The sequence below is a fragment of the Scyliorhinus torazame genome, chromosome 16 (genome assembly GCF_047496885.1).
Source record: "Scyliorhinus torazame isolate Kashiwa2021f chromosome 16, sScyTor2.1, whole genome shotgun sequence".
NCBI classification, from domain to species: domain Eukaryota; kingdom Metazoa; phylum Chordata; class Chondrichthyes; order Carcharhiniformes; family Scyliorhinidae; genus Scyliorhinus; species Scyliorhinus torazame.
The window spans coordinates 85,490,714-85,514,180 of record NC_092722.1 but is presented as its reverse complement, the minus strand read 5'-3'; the positions used below and the strand labels follow the sequence as shown (position 1 = coordinate 85,514,180).

Below are 23,467 nucleotides of genomic sequence, written 5' to 3'. Positions count from 1 at the left end.
ATATTCCTAGACTCTTGATTCTTTTACTGTTATAATCCTGCAAAAGTACCGTTTTATTCCAGATGTGCGGTTTAACTTTCATTTCTTGCATATCCGATAAATTTATAAGATTAGCTCTCGCTCCTGTGTCGAGTTTAACATTTAAAAAAAAAAAAAAAAATTTAATGTACCCAATTCATTTTTTCCAATTAAGGGACAATTTAGCGTGGCCAATAGACCTACCCTGCACATCTTTGGGCTGTGGTGCCGAAACCCACGCAAACACGGGGAGAATGTGTAAACTCCACACGGACAGTGATGCAGAGCTGGGAGCGAACCTGGGACCTCGGCGCCGTGCTGCCCGGCGAGTTTAACATTGACTAATGTTTTATTAATCATTAGAGGAACTGTCCAGTTATCTCTATGAATAATTAGATTTGCGTTACTATGACTGCAGATTTGCTTCGAAGACTTTTTAGCTTGCATCATGTTATAAAGCTTATCTTCACTCGATACAATACCAATACAAAATGTATCTTCCTGATTTAACTCTTCAACCACATTTATCGACTTTTGTATTTCTGATTTTTTTTAAATTCGGAAAGCATTATTTTGCAAAGTGACTCTTGCCTTTGCATTTAGCACACACTTTTCCCAAATGCTGGACATTGCCTTTGCAAATGCCTGTTGCCGCATCGTTTGCACAAAATGGTGGCATCGGGTAATCGTTTAAAATGGGCACTGCTGTTGAGACCATGTTTTGCTTTTGGATGCGTTACAACATAAATGGCGCCGGCTGCATCTCTGATTTTCACACCAAAATTAAGGTGCTGCTTAGCTAGCTCGCTAGCATGGTAAATCTTAATGGTATTGTCGAGCTGGTACAGAATTTGACTTCGGATCATGGACACTTGCAAAGTTGCAAAGTTACAGGTTTAATCTCAAACCCGTTAAGAAGCTGTCAAATGATTCTCCTGCCTGTTGTGTGCACATACGAAAAATGTACCGTTCAAACGCTTCGCTCTTTTTCGGCGTACAGTGATGATCACAATTTTTTTAAACTTCATCCAAATTATTTTTATCAGCTTCATTATCGAATGTTAAAGATTCCAATTGCTTGCGGACCTGCTACAGTGAGCAGCAACGCTTTTCTCCATTTATCAGGCTGTGCCTGAAGACCTAGAGCTGCCACATAGAGTGTGAAATGCTGTTTAAAAGCGCGCCAATTCACATCCACATTACCAGTGGGTCTTCAACCCATCCATCATTGACTTTGCTAGTACTGCATTGAGTTTTGTAAGTACTCTTCGTGGTTAGAGGACCAGAAGGACCTGCGATGCATGTCCAAAAATCTTTGAAGGCAGCAGGATAGGTAGATTAGGTGGTTAAGAAGAAGGGGCAGCACGGTGGCGCAGTGGTTAGCACTGCTGCCTCATGGCGCTGAGGCCCCAGGTTCGATCCCGGCTCTGGGTCACTGTCCGTGTGGAGTTTGCGCATTTTCCCCGTGTTTGTGTGGGTTTTTCCCTACAACCCAAAGATGTGCAGGTTAGGTGGATTGGCCACGCTAAATTGCCCCTTAATTGGGAAAATTAATTGGGTACGCTAAATTTATATTTAAAAAAAGAAGGCGATTTCCGGGTGCGGTTATGCAGAGCTAGGTCGCATATTCGGCAGCTCCCGCTTGGAACGGACTTTTGGGCTCGTTACAGGGCCCCCACGGCATTTGTTTGACATTTCCCGGTGTGGGAAGAAGGCTGCAATATTCCCCCGACAGTGTCCCCCAGGAGTGTTGTGTCTTTTGGCTGCCAGACCCGGCAGAAACAGTGAAAGATTTGGCTTGGGCTGCAGCAGTAGACGAGGGCCTCTTCCAGCATGCAGGCGGGGGAAGGGCAAGCTTAAAGCTGCAATCTGGCTTGACTCTATCAAAGGTGAATTCTAGCAGCAGAGGGAACAACTGTGAAAAGATCTACCAGGGCCATTGAAGAAGCAAGGACGAGGCTTCCGGTGGCGGCCATGGAGGAGTAGGTCGCGCATTCGGCAGCTCCCGTCTGGAGCCGACTCTCAGACCTTTTTCAGGAGTTTCCATAGACTTTTTGGGGCAGACTGGTGAAGCAAACACTGCCAACTTCTATGATACGGACCAGAAGTGTAACGGCCAAAGGAGCGGCACTGGAGCAACGGGAGAAGCGAGGGAAAGAAAACAAAATGGCGTCGGCCAGGGACAAAGGGGAGCTGCAGGAGTTCATCAAGCGCTGCTTCGAGGAGCAGCGCGAGGAGATGCGCAAAGAGATGTTGGCGCCTATGCTTTCGGCAATTGAAGGACTCGGGATCACGCAGAAGGCCCACGAAGCTAAGATTCAGGAGGTACAGAAAAGAGTCAGTCAGAACGAGGACGAGCTCGTGGCCCTGGCGGTGAGAGTGGAGCAGAACGAGGTGCTACACAAGAGGGGGGCGGGAAGACTCGAAGACCTGGAGAACAGGTTGAGGAGAAAGAATCTGCAAATCCTGGGTCTCCCTGAGGGAGTGGAGGGGGCTGATGCCGGGGCATACGCGAGCACGATGCTCGGGGCGATGATGGGCAAGGAGGCCCCTTCGAGGCCGCTGGAGCTGGACGGGGCACATCGGGTGCTGGCGAAGCAGCCCCAGGCAAATGAGCCGCCAAGAGCGATGGTGGTGAGGTTCCACCGGTTCACGGACAGAGAGTGGGTCCTGAGATGGGCCAAGAAGGAGCGGAGCAGTAAGTGGGACAATGCAGAGATCTGAATATACTCGGACTGGAGCACGGAGGTTGCAAAGCGGAGAGCGGGTTTCAACCGGACCAAAGCGGCGTTGTACCGGAAGGAAGTGAAATTCGGAATGCTGCAGCCAGCGTGACTGTGGGTCACATACAAGGGCCAACACTATTACTTCGAAACGCCTGAAGAGGCGTGGACCTTTGTACAACCCGAAAAGTTGGACTCTAACTGAGGGTTTGTGAGGGTGGGGTGGATGTTTTGGGGTTTTGTGTGTGATGGTTGTTGCATATAGGGGGTCAATCACGCGCAGGAAATGTTACATGGGCTGGGGGAGAGAGACAAGGCCGCGACAGGAGCTGTGCCAGAGGGGGTGGAGCGGGCTTTGGAAAGCGCGGGGTTTTTCCCGCGCACGGGAAGAAAGGCGGGAAGGGGAACGAAGGAATGCATATGGATTGGGAGACTCCCACGCGGGGAGGCCAATGGGACGGCGGGGGAAGCCGGGGTCAGCAGGCGTCAGCTGACTTACGGGAGTGACATGGGGGGGGAGCAAAAAAGCTAGACAGGGGTCTAGCGGGGGGGGGGGGAGGAAGGGTTGCTGCTGCACTGGCCGAAAGGGAATGGGACACAGAAGAGGTGGTCGGGACGGGGGTCCCCCCTCTGGGGGACTGGAGGGTGAGGGAGGCGTGGACATGGAACTGGCCCAGAAAAGGAGATGGGGGGTGGGGGGGGGGGGGGGTGGGGGGGGGGGGTGAGAGCCCTCCAATCCGGCTGATAACGTGGAATGTGAGGGGCCTGAATGGGCCGGTGAAGAGGGCTCGAGTGTTCGCGCACTTAAAGGGACTGAAGGCGGACGTGGCCATGCTCCAAGAGACACATCTGAAGGTGGCGGACCAGGTCAGGTTAAGAAAGGGATGGGTAGTACAGGTATTCCACTCGGGACTGGATGCGAAGAATAGAGGGGTGGCAATATTGGTGGGAAAGCGGGTGTCATTTGAGGCCAAGACTATTGTAGCGGACAATGGAGGGCGATATGTAATGGTGAGCGGTAGGCTGCAAGGGACGTGGGTGGCGTTGGTAAACGTATACGCCCCGAACTGGGATGATGCAGGATTCATGAAGCGCATGTTGGGGCGCATTCCGGACCTGGAGATAGGAGGCCTGATAATGGGAGGGGACTTCAAAACGGTGCTGGACCCAGCACTGGACCGCTCCAAATCAAGGACGGGAAAGAGGCCGGCGGCGGCCAAGGTACTTAGGGGGTTTATGGATCAGATGGGGGGAGTGGACCCATGGCGGTTTGCAAGGCCGCAGGCCAGGGAATTTTCTTTCTACTCCCATGTACACAAAGCCTACTCCCGGATAGATTTCTTTGTTCTGGGTAGGGCGCTCATCCCGAGGGTGGAGGGAACGGAGTATTCGGCCATAGCCATTTCGGACCATGCCCCGCACTGGGTGGAACTGGAGCTGGGAGAGGAGAGGGACCAACGCCCGTTGTGGCGGCTGGATGTGGGACTGCTGGCGGACGATGTGGTGTGTGGGAAGGTGAGGGGGTGTATCGAAAGGTACCTGGAGGCCAACGACAACGGGGAGGTGCGGGTGGGGGTGGTATGGGAGGCGGTGATCAGGGGAGAGCTAATTTCCATTAAGGCTCATAGGGAGAAGACAGAGGGTAGGGAAAGGGAGAGGTTAGTGGGGGAGATTTTGAGAGTGGACAGGAGATACGCAGAGGCCCCGGAGGAAAGATTACTTGGGGAAAGACGACGGCTCCAGACAGAGTTTGACCTGTTGACCACAGGGAAGGCGGAGGCACAGTGGAGGAAAGCGCAGGGGGCGACCTACGAGTACGGGGAAAAGGCCAGTCGGATGCTGGCACACCAGCTCCGTAAGAGGATGGCAGCGAGGGAAATAGGGGGTGTCAAAGATGGAAGGGGAGCCACGGTTCGGAGTGCAACGAAAATAAACGAGGTATTCAAGGCCTTTTATGAAGAGCTGTACAGATCCCAGCCCCCAGCGGGGGAAGAGGGGATGAGACAATTCCTAGATCAGCTGAGATTCCCGAGGGTGGAGGAGCAAGAGGTGGCTGGTTTGGGGGCACCAATTGGGTTGGAGGAGCTGAGCAAGGGTTTGGGGAGCATGCAGGCGGGGAAGGCCCCGGGACCGGATGGATTCCCGGTGGAGTTCTACAGGCAGTACGCAGACCTGTTGGCCCCGCTACTGGTGAGCACCTTTAATGAGGCAAGAGAGGAGGGGACCCTGCCCCCGACAATTTCTTTGATCCTAAAGCGGGACAAGGACCCACTGCAATGTGGATCGTACAGGCCGATCTCGCTCCTCAATGTGGATGCAAAGTTGCTGGCAAAAGTGCTGGCCACGAGGATCGAGGACTGTGTCCCGGGGGTAATCCACGAGGACCAGACGGGATTTGTAAAAGGCAGGCAACTAAACACCAATGTGCGGCGGCTCTTCAACATGATAATGATGCCATCGAAGGAGGGAGAGGCGGAGATAGTGGCAGCTATGGACGCGGAGAAGGCCTTTGACCGAGTAGAGTGGGAGTACCTCTGGGAGGTGCTGCGTAGGTTTGGGTTCGGGGTAGGGTTTATCAATTGGGTTAAGCTCCTTTACAGACCCCGATGGCGAATGTAGTGACGAACCGGCGGAGGTCAGAGTACTTTCAACTGTACCGAGGGACGAGGCAGGGGTGCCCCCTGTCCCCCCTGTTGTTTGCATTGGCGATCGAACCATTGGCCATGTCATTGAGGGAGTCTAATAAATGGAGGGGGGTGGTCTGAGGGGGAGAAGAGCAACGGGTGTCGCTATATGCGGGTGACCTGTTGCTGTACGTGACAAATCCAATGGAGGGGATGGTGGAGGTCATGCAGACTCTAAGGGAGTTTGAGGAGTTTTCGGGCTATAAGCTCAATGTAGGGAAGAGTGAGCTCTTTGTATTACAGGCGGGGGACCAAGAAAGAGGGATAGAGGACCTACCGCTGAGGAGGGCGGAGGGGAGCTTTCGGTATCTGGGGATCCAGATAGCCAGGAGTTGGGGGACCCTACATAAACTGAATCTGACGAGGTTGGTGGAGCAAATGGAGGAGGATTTCAAAAGATGGGACATGTTACCGCTCTCGCTGGCGGGTAGAGTGCAGTCGGTCAAAATGGTGGTCCTTCCGAGGTTTCTGTTTGTGTTTCAGTGCCTTCCCATCGTGATCACTAAGGCCTTTTTTAAGAGAGTAGGCAGGAGTATTATGGGGTTTGTGTGGGCGAATAAGACCCCGAGAGTAAGGAGAGGGTTCCTGGAATGCAGTAGGGACCGAGGAGGGTTGGTGCTGCCAAACCTGGGGAGCTACTACTGGGCAGCAAATGTGGCGATGATCCGCAAGTGGGTTATGGAGGGAGAGGGGGCGGCATGGAAGAGGATGGAGATGGCGTCCTATAAAGGAACGAGCCTGGGGGCATTGGTGACGGCACCGCTGCCGCTCTCGCCGACAAAGTATACCACGAGCCCGATGGTGGTGGCAACGCTAAGGATCTGGGGCCAGTGGAGACGGCACCGGGGTGCAATGGGAGCATCGGTGTGGTCCCCGATCAGGGGTAACCACCGGTTTGTCCCGGGGAAGATGGACGGGGGTTTCCAGAGCTGGCATCGGGCGGGGATTGGAAGAATGGGGGACCTGCTCATCAACGGGACGTTTGCGAGCCTAGGGGCACTGGAGGAGAAGTCCGAGTTACCCCCGGGAAATGCCTTTAGATATATGCAGGTGAGGGCTTTTGTGAGGCGACAGGTGAGGGAATTCCCGTTGCTCCCGGCACAAGAAGTTCAAGATCGGGTGATCTCGGGTGTATGGGTCGGGGAGGGCAAGGTATCGGAAATACACCAGGAGTTGAAAGAAGAGGGGGAAGCGCTGGTAGAAGAGCTGAAGGGTAAATGGGAGGAGGAGCTGGGGGAGGAGATCGAGGAAGGTCTGTGGGCTGATGCCCTAGGTAGGGTTAATTGCTCCTCCTCGTGTGCCAGGCTCAGCCTGATACAATTTAAGGTGGTCCACAGAACGCACTTGATGGGGGCGAGGTTGAGTAGGTTCTTTGGGGTAGAGGACAGATGTGGAAGGTGCTCAGGGAGTCCGGCGAACCATGTCCACATGTTTTGGTCATGTCCGGCACTGGAGGGGTTCTGGAGAGGAGTGGCGGGAGCAATATCTCAGGTGGTGAAAGTCTGGGTCAAGCCAAGCTGGGGGCTAGCAATATTTGGAGTACATAGAACATAGAAAATACAGCACAGAACAGGCCCTTCGGCCCACGATGTTGTGCCGAACCTTTGTCCTAGATTAATCATAGATTATCATTGAATTTACAGTGCAGAAGGGAGGCTATTCGGCCCTTTGAGTCTGCACCGGCTCTTGGAAAGAGCACCCTACCCAAACTCAACATCTCCACCCAACACCAAGGGCAATTTGGACATTAAGGGCAATTTATCATTGGCCAATTCACCTAACCCGCACATCTTTGGACTGTGGGAGGAAACCGGAGCACCCGGAGGAAACCCACGCAGACACGGGGAGGACGTGCAGACTCCGCACAGACAGTGACCCAAGCCGGAATCGAACCTGGGACCCTGGAGCTGTGAAGCAATTGTGCTATCCACAATGCTACCGTGCTGCCCTTGAGAACAAATAAATCTACACTATATCATTTTACCGTAATCCATGTACCTATCCAATAGCTGCTTGAAGGTCCCTAATGTTTCCGACTCAACTACTTCCACAGGCAGTGCATCCCATGCCCCCACTACTCTCTGGGTAAAGAACCTACCTCTGATATCCCTCCTATATCTTCCACCTTTCATCTTAAATTTATGTCCCCTTGTAATGGTTTGTTCCACCCGGGGAAAAAGTCTCTGACTGTCTACTCTATCTATTCCCCTGATCATCTTATAAACCTCTATCAAGTCGCCCCTCATCCTTCTCCGTTCTAATGAGAAAAGGCCTAGCACCCTCAACCTTTCCTCGTAAGACCTACTCTCCATTCCAAGCAACATCCTGGTAAATCTTCTTTGCACCTTTTCCAAAGCTTCCACATCCTTCCTAAAATGAGGCGTCCAAAACTGTACACAATACTCCAAATGTGGCCTTACCAAAGTTTTGTACAGCTGCATCATCACCTCACGGCTCTTAAATTCAATCCCTCTGTTAATGAACGCGAGCACACCATAGGCCTTCTTCACAGCTCTATCCACTTGAGTGGCAACTTTCAAAGATGTATGAACATAGACCCCAAGATCTCTCTGCTCCTCCACATTGCCAAGAACTCTACCGTTAACCCTGTATTCCGCATTCACATTTGTCCTTCCAAAATGGACAACCTCACACTTTTCAGGGTTAAACTCCATCTGCCACTTCTCAGCCCAGCTCTGCATCCTATCTATGTCTCTTTGCAGCCGACAACAGCCCTCCTTACTATCCACAACTCCACCAATCTTCGTATCGTCTGCAAATTTACTGACCCACCCTTCAACTCCCTCATCCAAGTCATTAATGAAAGTCAAAAACAGCAGAGGACCCAGAACTGATCCCTGCGGTACGCCACTGGTAACTGGGATCCAGGCTGAATATTTGCCATCCACCACCACTCTCTGACTTCTATCGGTTAGCCAGTTCGTTATCCAACTGGCCAAATTTCCCACTATCCCATGCCTCCTTACTTTCTGCATAAGCCTACCATGGGGAATTTATCAAATGCCTTACTAAAATCCATGTACACTACATCCACTGCTTTACCTTCATCCACATGCTTGGTCACCTCCTCAAAGAATTCAATAAGATTTGTAAGGCAAGACCTACCCCTCACAAATCCGTGCTGACTATCCCTAATCAAGCAGTGTCTTTCCAGATGCTCAGAAATCCTATCCTTCAGTACCCTTTCCATTACTTTGCCTACCACCGAAGTAAGACTAACTGGCCTGTAATTCCCAGGGTTATCCCTAGTCCCTTTTTTCAACAGGGGCACGACATTCGCCACTCTCCAATCCCCTGGTACCACCCCTGTTGACAGTGAGGACGAAAAGATCATTGCCAACGGCTCTGCAATTTCATCTCTTGCTTCCCATAGAATCCTTGGATATATCCCGTCAGGCCCGGGGGACTTGTCTATCCTCAAGTTTTTCAAAATGCCCAACACATCTTCCTTCCTAACAAGTATTTCCTCGAGCTTACCAATCTGTTTCACACTGTCCTCTCCAACAATATCGCCCCTCTCATTTGTAAATACAGAAGAAAAGTACTCATTCAAGACCTCTCTTCAGACTCAATACAATCTCCCGCTACTGTCCTTGATCGGACCTACCCTCGCTCTAGTCATTCTCATATTCCTCACATATGTGTAAAAGGCCTTGTGGTTTTCCTTGATCCTACCCGCCAAAGATTGTTCATGCCCTCTCTTAGCTCTCCTAATCCCTTTCTTCAGTTCCCTCCTGGCTATCTTGTATCCCTGTCTGAACCTGAATACATATCAAGGACACGTAGCACCTGTTCCTTGAACAAGTTCCACATTTCACTTGTGTCCTTCCCTGCCAGCCTATGTTCCCAACTTCAATTCTTGTCTGACAACATCATATTTACCCTTCCCCCAATTGTAAACCTTGCCCTGTTGCACGTACCTATCCCTCTCCATTACTAAAGTGTAGTGGACGAACCGGGAGTGCAGGAGGCGAAAGAGGCCGGCATTCTGGCCTTTGCGTCCCTAGTAGCCCGGCGAAGGATCTTGCTAATGTGGAAGGAGGTGAAGCCCCCCAGCCTGGAGGCCTGGATAAATGATATGGCTGGGTTCATAAAGTTGGAGAGGATTAAGTTTGCCTTGAGAGGGTCTGCGCAGGGGTTCTCCAGGCGGTGGCAACCGTTCCTAGACTATCTCGCGGAGCTTTAGAGGAAGGTTGGTCAGCAGCAGCAGCAACCTTGGGGGGGGGGGGGGGGGGGACTGCCTGGGAGGGTGGATGAGCAAGAGATAACATGAAGGGTTGGGGAAACTGGCACGTACAGGTGAGGGCCAGTGTACAAAGCTGTGTAAATATATCATTTTGCCATGTATATATCTTGCTCTGCGCGATTTCTTGTTTTTTTTTGTTACCGGCCTGGTAGAAGTGCGGTTGCACCTGGTGAAGGCCTCCCGCCCCTTTCAACGTCTCAGCGTGGACTTCAAAGGGCCCCTCCCTCCACCGACCGCAACACGTACTTTCTTAATGTGGTCGACGAATATTCCAGATTCCCCTTCAGCTGCCGAAATGGCTGCAGCTCGGTGAGCACACACATTTATACTCTGCCTACTGGGCAGAGCCAGCAGGCGGGCATCTACCCCCGTACCTGTAGTACAGGGGCCTTACCGTAATACCCCTCGTAAGCGGTATATACAATACAACAGTGGTGACTACCACATTCACCCCCTGTTAAAAAAAAGTCCAGCGGGGGTGGTGGCCAACTATTTACATTCAGGTGTTTAACATTTTAAGGAAAAGTTTACAAATTCAGCTGATCGGGCGCCTTGATCCGTCGTTGCGAGCGCCGCAGTTCTGGTGGTGATTTCGGCATTGGTTCGGTTGTCGGTGACTCCGGGAGCGTGTCGACCTCATCTTCATCCCCGTGTGGGACCAAGGGGAGGACGGATCATCCTGGAGCGGGGGCTGTGGTGGGGTGCACTGGGGGGAGGGAGGGTGGCGCCGGGGTAGAAGGGGGGGTGTGGGGACCCAGCTGGTGCCAGGTCCCTGAGGGAGACTTGTCTTGGCGGCCATCAGGGTACGCTATGTGGGCGTACTGCGGGTTTGCGTGAAGTAGCTGTACCCTCGCAACCAACGGGTCCGCCTTGTGTAGCCGCACGTGCTTGCGGAGGAGGACGGGTCCTGGAGCTGTCAGCCACGTTGGGAGCGAAACCCCGAAGGTGGACTTCCTGGGGAAGGCAAAGAGACGTTCATGGGGAGTTTTGTTAGTCGCAGTGCACAGGAACGACCGAATGGAGTGAAGAGCGTCGGTGAGGACTTCCTGCCAGCGGGAGGCCGGGAGATTTCTGGACCGTAGGGCCAGCTGGACGACCTTCCAGACCGTCCCATTCTCCCGCTCCACCTGCCCGTTTCCACGGGGGCTGTAGCTGGTCGTCCTGCTCAAGGCAATGCCCCTGTTGAGCAGGTACTGCCGCAGCTCATCGCTCATAGATGAGGATCCCCGGTCGCTGTGGACGTAGGCGGGGAAAACGAACAGAGCAAAGCTGGTGTTGAGGGCCTTGATGATGGTGGCAGATGTCATATCGGGGCATGGGACAGCGAAGGGGAATCTGGAATATTCGTCGACCACATTAAGAAAGTACGTGTTGCGGTCGGTGGAGGGAGGGGCCCTTTGAAGTCCACGCTGAGACGTTGAAAGGGGCGGGAGGCCTTCACCAGGTGCAACCGCACTTCTACCAGGCCGGTAGAAGTGCGGTTTACACTCCGCGCAGACCTGGCAGTCTCTGGTGACAGCCCTGACTTCCTCGATGGAGTAGGGCAGATTGCGGGCCTTTATGAAGTGATAAAAGCGGGTGACCACTTGAGTGACAGAGATCGTCCTGCAGAGCCCAGAGTTGGTCCACCTGTGCGCTGGCACATGTACCTCGGGATAGGGCATCGGGTAGCTCATTGAGCTTACCGGGGCGATACAAAATCACGTAATTGTAGGTGGAGAGCTCGATTCTCCACCTCAAGATATTATTATTTTTGATCTTATCCCGCTGTGTGTTGTTGAACATTAAGGCAACCGACCGTTGGTCAGTGAGGAGAGTGAATCCCCTGCCAGCCAGGTAATGCCTCCAATGCCGCACAGCTTCAACGATAGCTTGGGCCTCCTTTTCGACGGAGGAGTGCCGAATTTTGGAGGCATGGAGGGTGCGGGAAAAGAATGCCACGGGCCTGCCTGCCTGGTTGAGAGTGGTGGCCAGAGCGACGTCTGATGCATCGCTCTCAACTTGGAAGGGGAGCGTCTCGTCAACCGCGTGCATCGCGGCCTTGGCGAAGTCGGCCTTGATACGGTTGAAGGACTGGTGAGCCTCAGCCGTCAGGGGGAAAACGGTGGAGTGAATGAGTGGGCGGGCCTTGTCCGCATAGTTAGGGACCCACTGGGCGTAGTACGAGAAGAAGCCCAGGCACCATTTGAGGGCATTGGGGCAGTGTGGAAGGGGGAGATCCATGAGGGGGCACATGCGATCGGGGTCAGGCCCTAGCACTCCGTTCTGGACCACATAGCCGAGGATGGCTAATCGGTTTGTGCTGAACACGCACTTCTCCTTGTTGTAGGCTAGGTTGAGGAGTTGAGCGGTGTGGAGGAATTTGGAAAGGTTAGCGTCGTGGTCCTGCTGGTCGTGGCCGCAGATGGTGACGTTATCCAGGTACGTGAAGGTGGCCCGCAGGCCGTATCGGTCAACTATTCTGTCCATCTCCCGTTGGAAGACTGAGACCCCGTTAGTGACGCCAAAGGAAGTGGTAAAGGCGGCCGTCCGCTTCAAACGCGGTGTACGGGCGGTCCGCCTTGCGAATGGGGAGCTGGTGGTAGGCAGATTTCAGGTCCACTATCGAGAAGACCCAGTACTGTGCAATCTGATTGACCATATCAGATATGCGTGGGAGGGGGTACGCGTCGAGCTGCGTGTACCGATTGATGGTCTGACTCTGGTCAACGACCATCCTGTTTTTCTCCCCCGTTTTCACCACTACCACTTGGGCTGTTGCTGGCCTCGATGATACTTTCACACAGCAGCCGCTGGACCTCAGACCTGATGAAGGTCCTGTCCTGGGCGCTGTACCGTCTGCTCCTGGTGGCGACGGGTTTGCAATCCGGGGTGAGGTTTGCAAACCGAGAAGGCGGGTCGACCTTAAGGGTCGTGAGAACGCAGACAGTGAGGGATGGTAGGGGCCCGCCAAATTTCAGGGTTAGGCTCTGGAGGTTGCACTGGAAGTCCAGGCCGAGTAGCAAGGCAGCATAGAGGTTGGGGAGGACGTAGAGCCGGAAGCCGCTGAACTCTATGGCCTGGATGGTGAGGGCGGCGGTGTAGTACCCCCGGATCGCCACGGAGTGGGATCCGGAGGCCAGGGCGATTTTCTGGTTAATGGGGTGTACCGTGAGGGAGCAGCGCATTACCGTATCGGGATGGATGAAGCTCTCAGTGCTCCCGGAGTCCAGAAGGCAGGATATCTTGTGCCCGTCGATCTTCACTCTCGTCGACGCGCTCGCGAGGTTGTGCGGTCGGGACTGGTCAATCGTGATGGAGGCGAGACGTGGCTGGTCGGCGGCAGTTGCAGGCGATGAGCGGCCCGATGAGGTGGCCAATGAGCAGGGGTCCTGAGGCGTGGAAGATGGCGGCACCCACGGGCTGCACGTGTCCTGAGGCAGGCAAGATGGCGGTGCCCAAGGGCCGCACGTGTTGTGAGGCGAGCAAGATGACGAGCAAGATGGCGGCGCCCATGGGCCGCACATGTTGTGAGGCGAGCAAGATGGCGGCGCCCACGAGCCGCATGTGGTCTGAGGCGAGGAAGATGGCGGCGCCCACGGGTCGCACGTGGGGGGTGCAGGGACAATAGCGGCGATCGAGCGGGCCTGGCACACAGCAACATAATGTCCTTTCATCCCGCAGACGTTGCAGAGCGTACCCCGCCCCGGGCAGCGCTGCCGGGGGTGTTTTGGCTGTCTGCAGAAGTAGCACTTGGGTCCCCCGGGGTTGGTTGGCTGCCGCGCGGCGCAGGCCAGGGGTTGGCTGGGGGTGGTCGCTGATGGGGTCCACGATGGGGTGTTCGCTGGCGGGGTCCACGATGCCCAGGAGGGGTGGGCCGTGCGGTCGGGGGCATACGCCTGTACATTGCGAGAGGTGACTGTGAGCGAGATCGCTAGTTTCTTGGTCGCCGCGAGGTCGAGGGTAGCCCCTTCTAAGAGGCGTGGTGGATGTAGGCCGACCCTATGCCCGTAACGAACGGGTCTCTAACTAGCAGGTCAGAATGTTCAACGGCCGAAACGACCTGGCAATCGCAGTCTCTCACCAGGGCGAGCAGGGCACGCCAGAAATCTTCCACAGACTCACCGGGAAGTTGATGCCGCGTGGACAGGAGGTGCCTGGCAGAGATTTTGTTGGTCTGCTGAATGTAGTTCTCCTTCAGTAGCGCCATGGCCTCAGTGTAGGTCGGCGCGTCCCGGATGAGGGGAAAGATATCGGAGCTCAGCCGCGTGTAAAGGATCTGGAGCTTCTGTGCCTCTGAGGGTGGTTCTGTCGCAGATCCGATGTAGGCTTCAAAGCAAGCTAGCCAATGTGCGAAGGCCGACTTGCCGTTGTCTGTTTGAGGATGCAGCTGCAGGCGATCCGGCCTGATGCGGAGATCCATCGTTGTAAAATCTCTGTGTAATAAATTGATGCACGATCAATTACGACGAGACGAGAGTAGAGAGTATTCGAGGTTTTATTACACAGAGATGTGGAGCCTCCCGCAGCTGCTGCCGAGCCCACACATTTATTCTCCGCCTACTGGGCGGAGCCAGCAAGCAGGGATCTACCCCCGTACCTGTAGTACAGGGGCCTTACTGTAATACCCTCGTATGCGGTATATACAACAGTGGTGACTACCACACTGCCTGAAAGGGTGGTAGAGACTGGAACCCCACACAACATTTAAGAAGCATTTAGACGAGCACTAGTACAAGTCTACGGACCAAGTGTTGGAAAATGGAATCAGAATAGATAGCTGGTTGATGGCTGGTGCGGACACGATGGGCCTAAGGGCCTCTCTCTAGGCTGTATGACTCTATGAATGCTCATAGTAGAGGCCTCAGGCTCCATGTCGGGCCTGTTTTCGAAGGAGCTTTGGACTTGTGTAGACAGGGCGTGGCACGTTCTTGACTCTCTCTCTCTCTCTCTTTGGACAGTGGTGTCAATTGAGGACCCCTTCGATCAGGATGATTGGCCAGCCTGGGCGAAATTCACAGCAGCCGGGGGCATCCAGGTGGTAGGAGACGACCTGACAGTGACCAACCCCCGGCGCATTGAGAGGGCAGTGGAGGAAGGGGCCTGCAACTGCCTCCTCCTGAAGGTCAACCAAATCGGCTCAGTCACCGAGTCCATCCAGGCGTGAGTTAGAGAAGGGGGAGGGGATGGAAAGGGACAGCTACAATGCAGGACTCTTTCTGAGAAAGGGTAATCTGACAAAGGGAGAACATGATAACCCTCCTGTAGGCCAATCCCATACCCAAGGAATGATTTTCCTCCCGAATTTTTAAGTTCATTTGTGGTGGGGGGTTTTCAGGGAGTTCCCCACCGCTATTCAATGACAGTCACTTTTTTGGGCCCTGGGGAGTTTCTCACCGGTTTAGCCCACACTTAGAAATCTTTGTAACACTGGGGAGCTGAACTCCGAGATCAGGCCTTTGAAATCTCTAAGTGAGCTTCTGGGTCCACCAACACCCATGGGCAATGTCACCCCCCACACATATGGGCACCACCACACACCTCCCAAGTGAGGACACCCCACTATGCGGTCCCTGGGGCCCCCCTCTTCAGGCCCCCCCAAGCCCCCTTCCAGCACCCCTTCCCTTCCAGGACCCCCTCCAACCTCCCAGAGGCCCCTACTTACTTGCCCTGCACACCTCCACCCTCCAAACTCCCCCTCTACCCTCCTTTCATGGGCATGACCTCACCCCCTGGCCCTTGGCACTGGCACCCAGGCCATGCTCCTGCCAGCTTGGCAGTGTCAGGATGGCAGTGCCAAGGTGCCTGCGTTCCAGGGGAGAGCCAGGGGGCCACCCTGCACTTACCCTGACCATCCAGAGGTCTCTGTCGGCCCGGGTGTCGTTCCACCTGGTCCACATTTGTATGGACCAGTGCTGAACACTGCCCGGCTACGGCCTTGCTGGGGATGCTGGTAGATCCCACAATGCCGGTGGATACCGGGTAAGTAGGCCTAGGCTGGTTTAAACCTGGCTTCAGCACGCACCATTTGGTCACACTCCTTGTGGGCGTGTTTCAGATTCAGACGCCTCTCGGGACTTGGATGAATCCCACGAGATGCGAAGACTGTTGAGAAGTCCGTGAGAGGGCTCTCCCGTCATTCACCGCGAGAGCTTGATAACCCTCCTATAGGCCCACCCACTTTATACCCAGTCTCAGCATCGGGCACTCCCAGGGACAGGTACAATACAGAGCTCCCTCTGAAAAAGGGGAATCTGACAAAGGGAGAACGTGATAACCCTCCTATAGGCCCACCCACCTTATACCCAGTGTCAACACCGAGCACTCCTAAGGGCTGGTACAATACCTCCTGACTGGTTTTAAGATTTTTTCTCTCTCTCGATCTCTCCATCAGCTGCAAACTAGCTCAGACTAATGGATGGGGCGTGATGGTCAGTCACAGGTCCGGAGAAACTGAAGACACCTTTATTGCTGATTTGGTTGTTGGACTTTGCACAGGACAGGTATGATGCCTGGGTGAGATTCGGGGGGAGGTGTTGGCAGATACAGGGGTGTGTGTGAGAGAGGGGGGGTAGGGAGACCTCCCCTGATGCAGGAGTGTGTGTGAGAGAGAGGGGGTTAGAGAGATCTCCCCAGATACAGGAGTGTGTGAGAGAGAAAGTAGGTTCGAGAGATCTCCCCGGATACAGGAGTGTGTGTGAGAGAGAGGGGGGGTTAGAGAGACCTCCCCAGATACAGGAGTGTGTGTGAGAGAGAGGGGTTAGAGAGACCTCACCAGAGACAGGAGTGTGTGAGAGAGAGGTGGGCAGTTAGAGAGACCTCCCCAGATACAGGAGTGTGTGAGAGAGAGAGGGGGTTAGAGAGATCTCCCCAGATACAGGAGTGTGTGTGAGAGAGGGGGGGTTAGAGACGCCTCCCCAGATACAGGAGTGTGAGAGAGAGAGGGGGGGTTAGAGAGACCTCCCCAGATACAGGAGTGTGTGAGAGAGAGAGGGGGTTAGAGAGATCTCCCCAGATACAGGAGTGTGTGAGAGAGAAAGTAGGTTCGAGAGATCTCCCCGGATACAGGAGTGTGTGTGAGAGAGAGGGGGGGTTAGAGAGACCTCCCCAGATACAGGAGTGTGTGTAAGAGAGAGAGAGGGGGTTAGAGAGACCTCCCCAGATACAGGAGTGTGTGAGAGAGAGAGAGGGGGTTAGAGCCACCTCCCCAGATACAGGAGTGTGTGTGAGAGAGAGAGGGTGAGAGAGACCTCCCCAGATACAGGAGTGTGTGCGAGAGAGAGTGAGGGGTTAGAGAGACCTCCCCAGATACAGGAGTGTGTGTAAGAGAGAGAGAGGGGGTTAGAGAGACCTCCCCAGATACAGGAGTGTGTGAGAGAGAGAGGGGGTTAGAAAGACCTCCGCAGATACAGGAGTGTGTGTGTGAGAGAGAGGAAGTTCATTGAGTATCTTTTTATTTTGTTCTCTCTGACTCCCTCAGATAAAAACTGGAGCGCCTTGTCGATCAGAAAGACTAGCAAAGTATAATCAAATGCTCAGGTAGGTTCAAGGTGGTGGGAGTGAGGGAAATGGGGAGACAGTGGGGAATGAGGAATACGGGAAGATGGTGGGAGTGAAGAATATGAGTGGTGGTGAGAGTGAGGGAAGGCCGGAGATGGTGGGAATGCGGGATAGTGGGAGACGGTGGGAATGAGGAATAACGGGAGACAGTGAGAAAGAGGGGCACGGGGAAACGGTTTGATTGAGAGACACGGGGAGATGATGGGATTGAAGGATATGGGGAGACTGGGATTGAGGGATATAGAATCATAGAATCATAGAAGTTTACAGCATGGAAACAGGCCCTTCGGCCCAACCAGTCCATGCCGCCCAGTTTTTACCATTAAGCTAGTCCCAGTTGCCCGCACTTGGCACATAACCCTCTATACCCATCTTACCCATGTAACTATCTAAATGCTTTTTAAAAGACACAATTGTACCCGCCTCTACTACTACCTCTGGCAGCCCATTCCAGACACTCACTACCCTCTGAGTGAAGAAATTGCCCCTCTGGGCCCTTCTGAATCTCTCCCCTCTCACCTTAAACCTATGCCCTCTAGTTTTAGACTCCCCTACCTTTGGGAAAAGATGTTGACTATCTACCTTATCTATGCCCCTCATTATTTTATAGACCTCTATAAGATCACCCCTAAGCCTCCTACGCTCCAGGGAAAAAAATCCCAGTCTATCCAGCCTCTCCTTATAACTCAAACCATCAAGTCCCGGCAACATCCTAGTAAATCTTTTCTGCACTCTTTCTAGTTTAATAATATCCTTTCTATAATAGGGTGACCAGAACTGCACACAGTTTCCAAGTGTGGCCGTACCAATGTCTTGTACAACTTCAACAAGACGTCCCAACTCCTGTATTCAATGTTCTGACCAATGAAACCAAGCATGCCGAATGCCTTCTTCACCACCCTGTCCACCTGCGACTCCACCTTCAAGGAGCTATGAACCTGTACTCCTAGATCTCTTTGTTCTATAACTCTCCCCAACGCCATACCATTAACTGAGTAGGTCCTGGCCTGATTCGATCTGGGGTATGGGGAGGTGTGGAGAGTGAGGGATATGGAGGAGACGGTGGGGAGTGAGGGATACGGAGAGACAATGGGAGTGGGGATACGGGGAGATGGTGGGAGTGAGGGATACGGGGAGACGGTGGGAGTCAGGGATACGGGGAGACGGTGGGAGTGAGGGATATGGGGAGACGGTGGGAGTCAGGGATACGGGGAGACGGTGGGAGTGAGGGATACGGGGAGATGGTGGGAGTGAGGGATACGGGGAGACGGTGGGAGTGGGAGATACGGGGAGATGGTGTTATGGGCCAGGGTTTAGAGAACCCTAAAGTGTATCATGGAGGTCACCTGACCCACAGCTTTTAATAGGTTGTGGTATGGGGAGCACACGGCCCACTCTACAGGTGTGGTACAGCAGAAATGGAAAAGTATTTTTTAAAGCAAAACAATGTTTATTCTATGAACTCAAGTTAACCTTTTAAAAACATACAGTGAGCATCTTAGCAGCCATTAATTCAAATACAACCTACAAAGAATACAACACTAAGTAACGGCAGCACGGTAGCCTTGTGGATAGCACAATTGCTTCACAGCTCCAGGGTCCCAGGTTCGATTCCCGGCTTGGGTCACTGTCTGTGCGGAGTCTGCACATCCTCCCCGTGTGTGCGTGGGTTTCCTCCGGGTGCTCCGGTTTCCTCCCACAGTCCAAAGATGTGCGGGTTAGGTGGATTGGCCATGATAAATTGCCCTTAGTGTCCAAAAGTGCCCTTAGTGTTGGGTGGGGTTACTTGGTTATGGGGATAGGGTGGAGGTGTGGGCTTGGGTAGGGTGCTCTTTCCAAGAGCCGGTGCAGACTCGATGGGCCGAATGGCCTCCTTCTGCACTGTAAATTCTATGATAATCTATGATAATCTTTTAAGCTTTCCTTTTAACATTCATAAGATTTAAAAACAAAACCTTTAACAGAAGCACCTCAGATGTAACTTCATTACTGAGAACAGATACCACGTTGAAATCAGCAAGTGGACATTCATAAGCTTGCAGAGATTCACACACATCCTGCTGTGATTGCAGCCTCTCCAAATCTAAAATGAAACCAAATCTACCCTGCAGCAAAAAACCTAAAGCAAAAGTAAAAAAGCTGACAATTAGCCTAGCTCCACCCACTCTCTGACATCACTGTAGTAATAAACACCCATTTCTTAAAGGTACTCTCACTAGAGATATTTATATACACACCCATTTATAAACACCCATTTCTTAAAGGTAGTTTCACATGATAGTGGGAGTGAGGGATACGGGGAGATGGTGGGGAGTAAGGGATGCAGAGGAACAGTGAGAGTGAGAGATACGGGGAGATGGTGGGAGTGAGCGATACGGGGAGATGGTAGGGAGTAAAGGATGTAGAGGAACGGTGGGAGTGAGAGATATGGGGAGAGGTTGAGAGTGAGGGATATGGAGTGACAGTGAGGGAAATGGGAAGTCAGTGGGATTGACGGTTACAGGGAGATAGTCGAGTGTGAGGGAGACGGTCGGACGAGAGGGAGGTGGTGGGAGTGAGGGATATGAGGATTCTATAATGTGTTATTTATCCTTGTCTGTCTCTTGCTCTTTCTCCCTCTTTCGTTCTCTCTCTCTCTCTACCCCTCTGTCTATCTTTTCCACTCTGTCTGTCTTTCCCGCACCGTCTTTTCCGCACCTTCGTTTCCGCTCTTTCTTTCCCACTCTGCCTCTCTCTCTTTCTCTTCTCTCTCTCCTTTTATCTCTCTGTCAATCTCTCTCTTACCCCCCCCCCCCCTCACTGTCTTTCTCTCTCTGTCTTGTGCTGTCTCTTACTTCCTCTGTCTCTCTCTCTGTCACTCTATCTCTGGCTCTCTCTCACTCTATCTCTCTGACTGTCTCTCTTCTCTCTCTGCCACTCTATCTCTGTTTCTCTCGCTATCTCTGTCTCTCTCTCTGTCACTCTATCTCTGGCACTCTCTCTGTCACTCTCTCTCTGTCACTCCCTCTCTCCGCCTCTCTCTCTGTCATTCTCTCTGTCACTCTCTCTCTGTCTCTTTCTTTCTGTCTCTCTTGTTCTGTGTCTCTCTTTCTGTCTCCCGCTCTCACTCACTCTCTCTCTGTCTCTCTCACTCTTGCTCTGCATCTCTCTTTCTGTCTCTGTCTCTCTCTGTTCCTCTCTCTCGTGCTCTGTGTCTCTCTGTCTGTCTCTCTCTGTCTTTCTCTCTCTCTCTGCATCTCTCTTTCTGTCTCTGTCCCTCTCTGTCTCTCTCTCTGTCTGTCCCTCTTGCTCTGCGTCTCTCTCTCTCATTCTCGGTCTCGCTCTCTCTGTCTCTCTCCCTCTCTCTGTCTCTTTCTATGTCTCCCTGACAGGATCGAGGAGGAGTTGGGGGACTTGGCCCGTTTTGCTGGCCACAATTTTAGGAATCCGAGTGTGATGTGAGGCTTTCCATCTGCTCCCGTGGGAATTCCCTGATTGGAGTATGAACTCCAACCCAGACACTGGCTAGCTCCTTCACTGCCCAATAGCTCAGTCACGTGTTTTATTTGTGTAGCTTCACCCTGCACCGGGCAAGGAACAGACTCTGGGCATTGCTCTCCTCCTCCATTCACTCCTCCTTCCCTCCACTCCCTCACACCTCACCTCACTTCACTCTCTTTCTCTCTCTCTCTCGCTCCGTGTCTCTCCCTCTCTCTCCCCCACCCTCTTCCTTCTCTCACCCTCTGTCTCTCTCTCACCCTCTGTCTCTCCCTCTCTCTCCTCTGTCTATCTCCCTCCCTCTGTCTCTCTCACCCTCTCTCTCCCTCTTTGTCTCTCTCTCCTCCCTCCGTGTCTCTCCCACCCTCTTCTCTCTCACCCTGTCTCTCTCTCTCACCCTGTCTCTCTCTCACACTCTGTCTGTCTCCCTCTGTCTGTCTCCCTCTGCCAGTCTCTCTCTCTCTCTCTGCCTGCCTCTCTCCGTCCCCATCTCCCTCTCCTTGTCTCTCTCTCCCCATTTCTCTCTCTCTGCCTGTCTCTCTCCCTCCCCGTCTCTCTCTGCCTGTGTCTCTCTCTCTTCTTGTGTCTCTCTCTCTCCCCGTGTCTACCTGGCTGACTCTGTCCTCTCTCCTTTCTCTCCGATTTCCTTCTCTTTTTCCATCTTTCTCTCCTCTTCTCTGACCCCCCCCCCCCCCCCCCCCCCCCGCTCCCTCTTTCAATAACCCAATCTGCCCTCATCCTGTCCTCCACTGTTCCTTTTATCTGCTCGCCCGCCCACTCCCCGGGTTCTCTCTCTCTCCATCGCGCTCTCTCTCTCCCTCCAAGACCCTCACGTGTCCTCCAATCTCATTCTTCGTGCCTTGCACTCCAGCTCCATGACCTGTCCCTATACTCTCATTTCCCTGTCTCTCTCTCTCTCTGTCTCTCTCTTTCTGACTCTCTCTCTCCCTCTCTGTCTCACACCCTCCCTGTCTTTGTCTCTCACTCTGTCGCCCTCTTGCTCTGCGTCCCTCTCTCACTCCCTGTCTCTCTTTTGCTCTGTGTCACTCTCTCCCATCTCTCTGTCCCGTCTCTCTCTCACCCTGTCTCTCCCTCTCCGTCTTTCTCTCTCCCCCTCTGTCTCTCCCTCTCTCTGCCTATCTCTCTCTCTCTCTCTGCCTGTCTCTCTCTTCCTCCCCATCTCTCTCCCTGTCTCTCGTTCCTTGTCTCTCTCTCTCCCTGTCTCTCTCTCTGCCTCGCTCTCTCCGTGTCTCCCTCTCCCTGTTTCTCTCTCCGCCTCTCTTTCCCTGTCTCTCTCTCTCTCCATCTCTCTTTTTCCCTGTCTCACTCTCTCTCTCACCCTCTCTGTCTCTCTCTCTCTTCCTCCGTCTCGCTCCGTCTGTCTCTCCATCTCCCCCCTCTCTCCGTCTTCTCTCTCTCCCCGTTTCTCTCCCTGTCTCTCTCTCACCCTGTTTCTCCCTCTCCGTCTCTCCCTCCGTCTCTCTCTCCCCCTCCATCTCTATCTCTCCCCTGTCTCCCTCTCCCGGTCTCTCTCCCCTCCGTCTCTCTCTATCTCTCCCCCCTCACCCCCTGTCTATCTCTCTCCCTGTCTCTCTCCCCCTCCGTCTCTCTCTCCCCCTCTCCGCCTGTCTCTCTCTCTCTCCCCGTCTCTCCCCCTATTTCTCTCCATCTCTGTTTCTCTCCTTGTCTCTCCCCCTCCCCCTGTCTCTCTACTTCCTGTCTCTCTCTCCCTGTCCCTCCCTGTCTGCGTGTGTCTCCCTCTCTGTATCTCATTCCCTGCCCTTCTCTCTCTCCATGTTTCCCTCCCCCTGACTCTGTCTCTCTCTCCCGGTCTCTGTCCCTCTCTCCCTGTCTCTGTCTCTCTCTCTCCCTGTTTCGCTGTCTGTCTCTCTGTTTCTCTCTCCCTGTATCTCATCCTGCCCTTTCCTCCAAATCCCACCCTAGCCTGTCTGTCAAACCACATCTCAAGCAGAGTCGACCCCCCCCCCCCCCCCCCCCCCCCCCCCAGACTCCGCTCCTCGCTGAGGCCACTGCTTTGTGACACAAGCCCAGAGAGCCAGTCCCATCAACACAGCTGCCATGTTGAATGACGAGGTTATTCAACTCCTCACCTTAGGATCAATGTTTTTCCAAGTCTCTTATTTGTGTTGTCTGTGCGATATGTAGACCCCATTGTCCTATCACTGCTATGGAGTGTAGTCGTATAGAGATTATTTATCTGAATATAAATCCATAAAGACATTGTGAAGCCTGACTGCTAGGCCCGACGGCAAGTAACTACTTCGGGACAAGAGGAATGGAGACAAACGCAAGGATATATGATCACAAATGTTCCACAAATAAAGTCTTTCAGCTCTCCATGGTCTCCTGTCATTTTCTCCACAATCCATACTGTCAGAGGGTCAGTACTGAGGGAGCGCTGCACTGTTGGAGTGTCAGTACTGAGGGAGCGCTGCACTATCGGAGGGTCAGTACTGAGGGAGTGCTGCACTGTCACAGGATCAGTACTGAGGAAGTGCCGCACAGTCTGAGGGTCTGTACTAAGGGAGTGCCACATTGTTGGACGGTCAGTACTGAGGGAGTGCCGCCCTGTCGGAGGGTCTTTACTGAGAGCACTGCACTCTCTGATGGCCACACTTTCAGAGTGTGGTGGTATGTATTAGGGGTATTAAGGTACCCTGGGATGCCGAGGCTATTGGTAGATTGACACTGGATCCCGATTGGATCATCCGCCTGCTGGCTCCACCCAGTAAGGCGGA

At 53.4% G+C, this 23,467-nt stretch overlaps 1 protein-coding gene across 1 annotated transcript in view; it reads left to right on the top strand.

Annotated features, from left to right (window-relative positions):
- LOC140392921 (gamma-enolase) overlaps positions 1 to 23,066 on the top strand; it is a 185,058-nt gene extending 161,992 nt beyond the window's left edge. The window contains exons 8-11 of the mRNA XM_072478703.1: positions 14,633 to 14,834; positions 16,066 to 16,174; positions 17,152 to 17,210; positions 20,603 to 23,066. Coding sequence (XP_072334804.1) covers positions 14,633 to 14,834; positions 16,066 to 16,174; positions 17,152 to 17,210; positions 20,603 to 20,672 — 440 coding nt within the window. The 3' untranslated portion in view covers positions 20,673 to 23,066. The remainder of the gene's footprint in view (positions 1 to 14,632; positions 14,835 to 16,065; positions 16,175 to 17,151; positions 17,211 to 20,602) is intronic.
- The last annotated feature ends 401 nt before the right edge of the window (positions 23,067 to 23,467 follow it).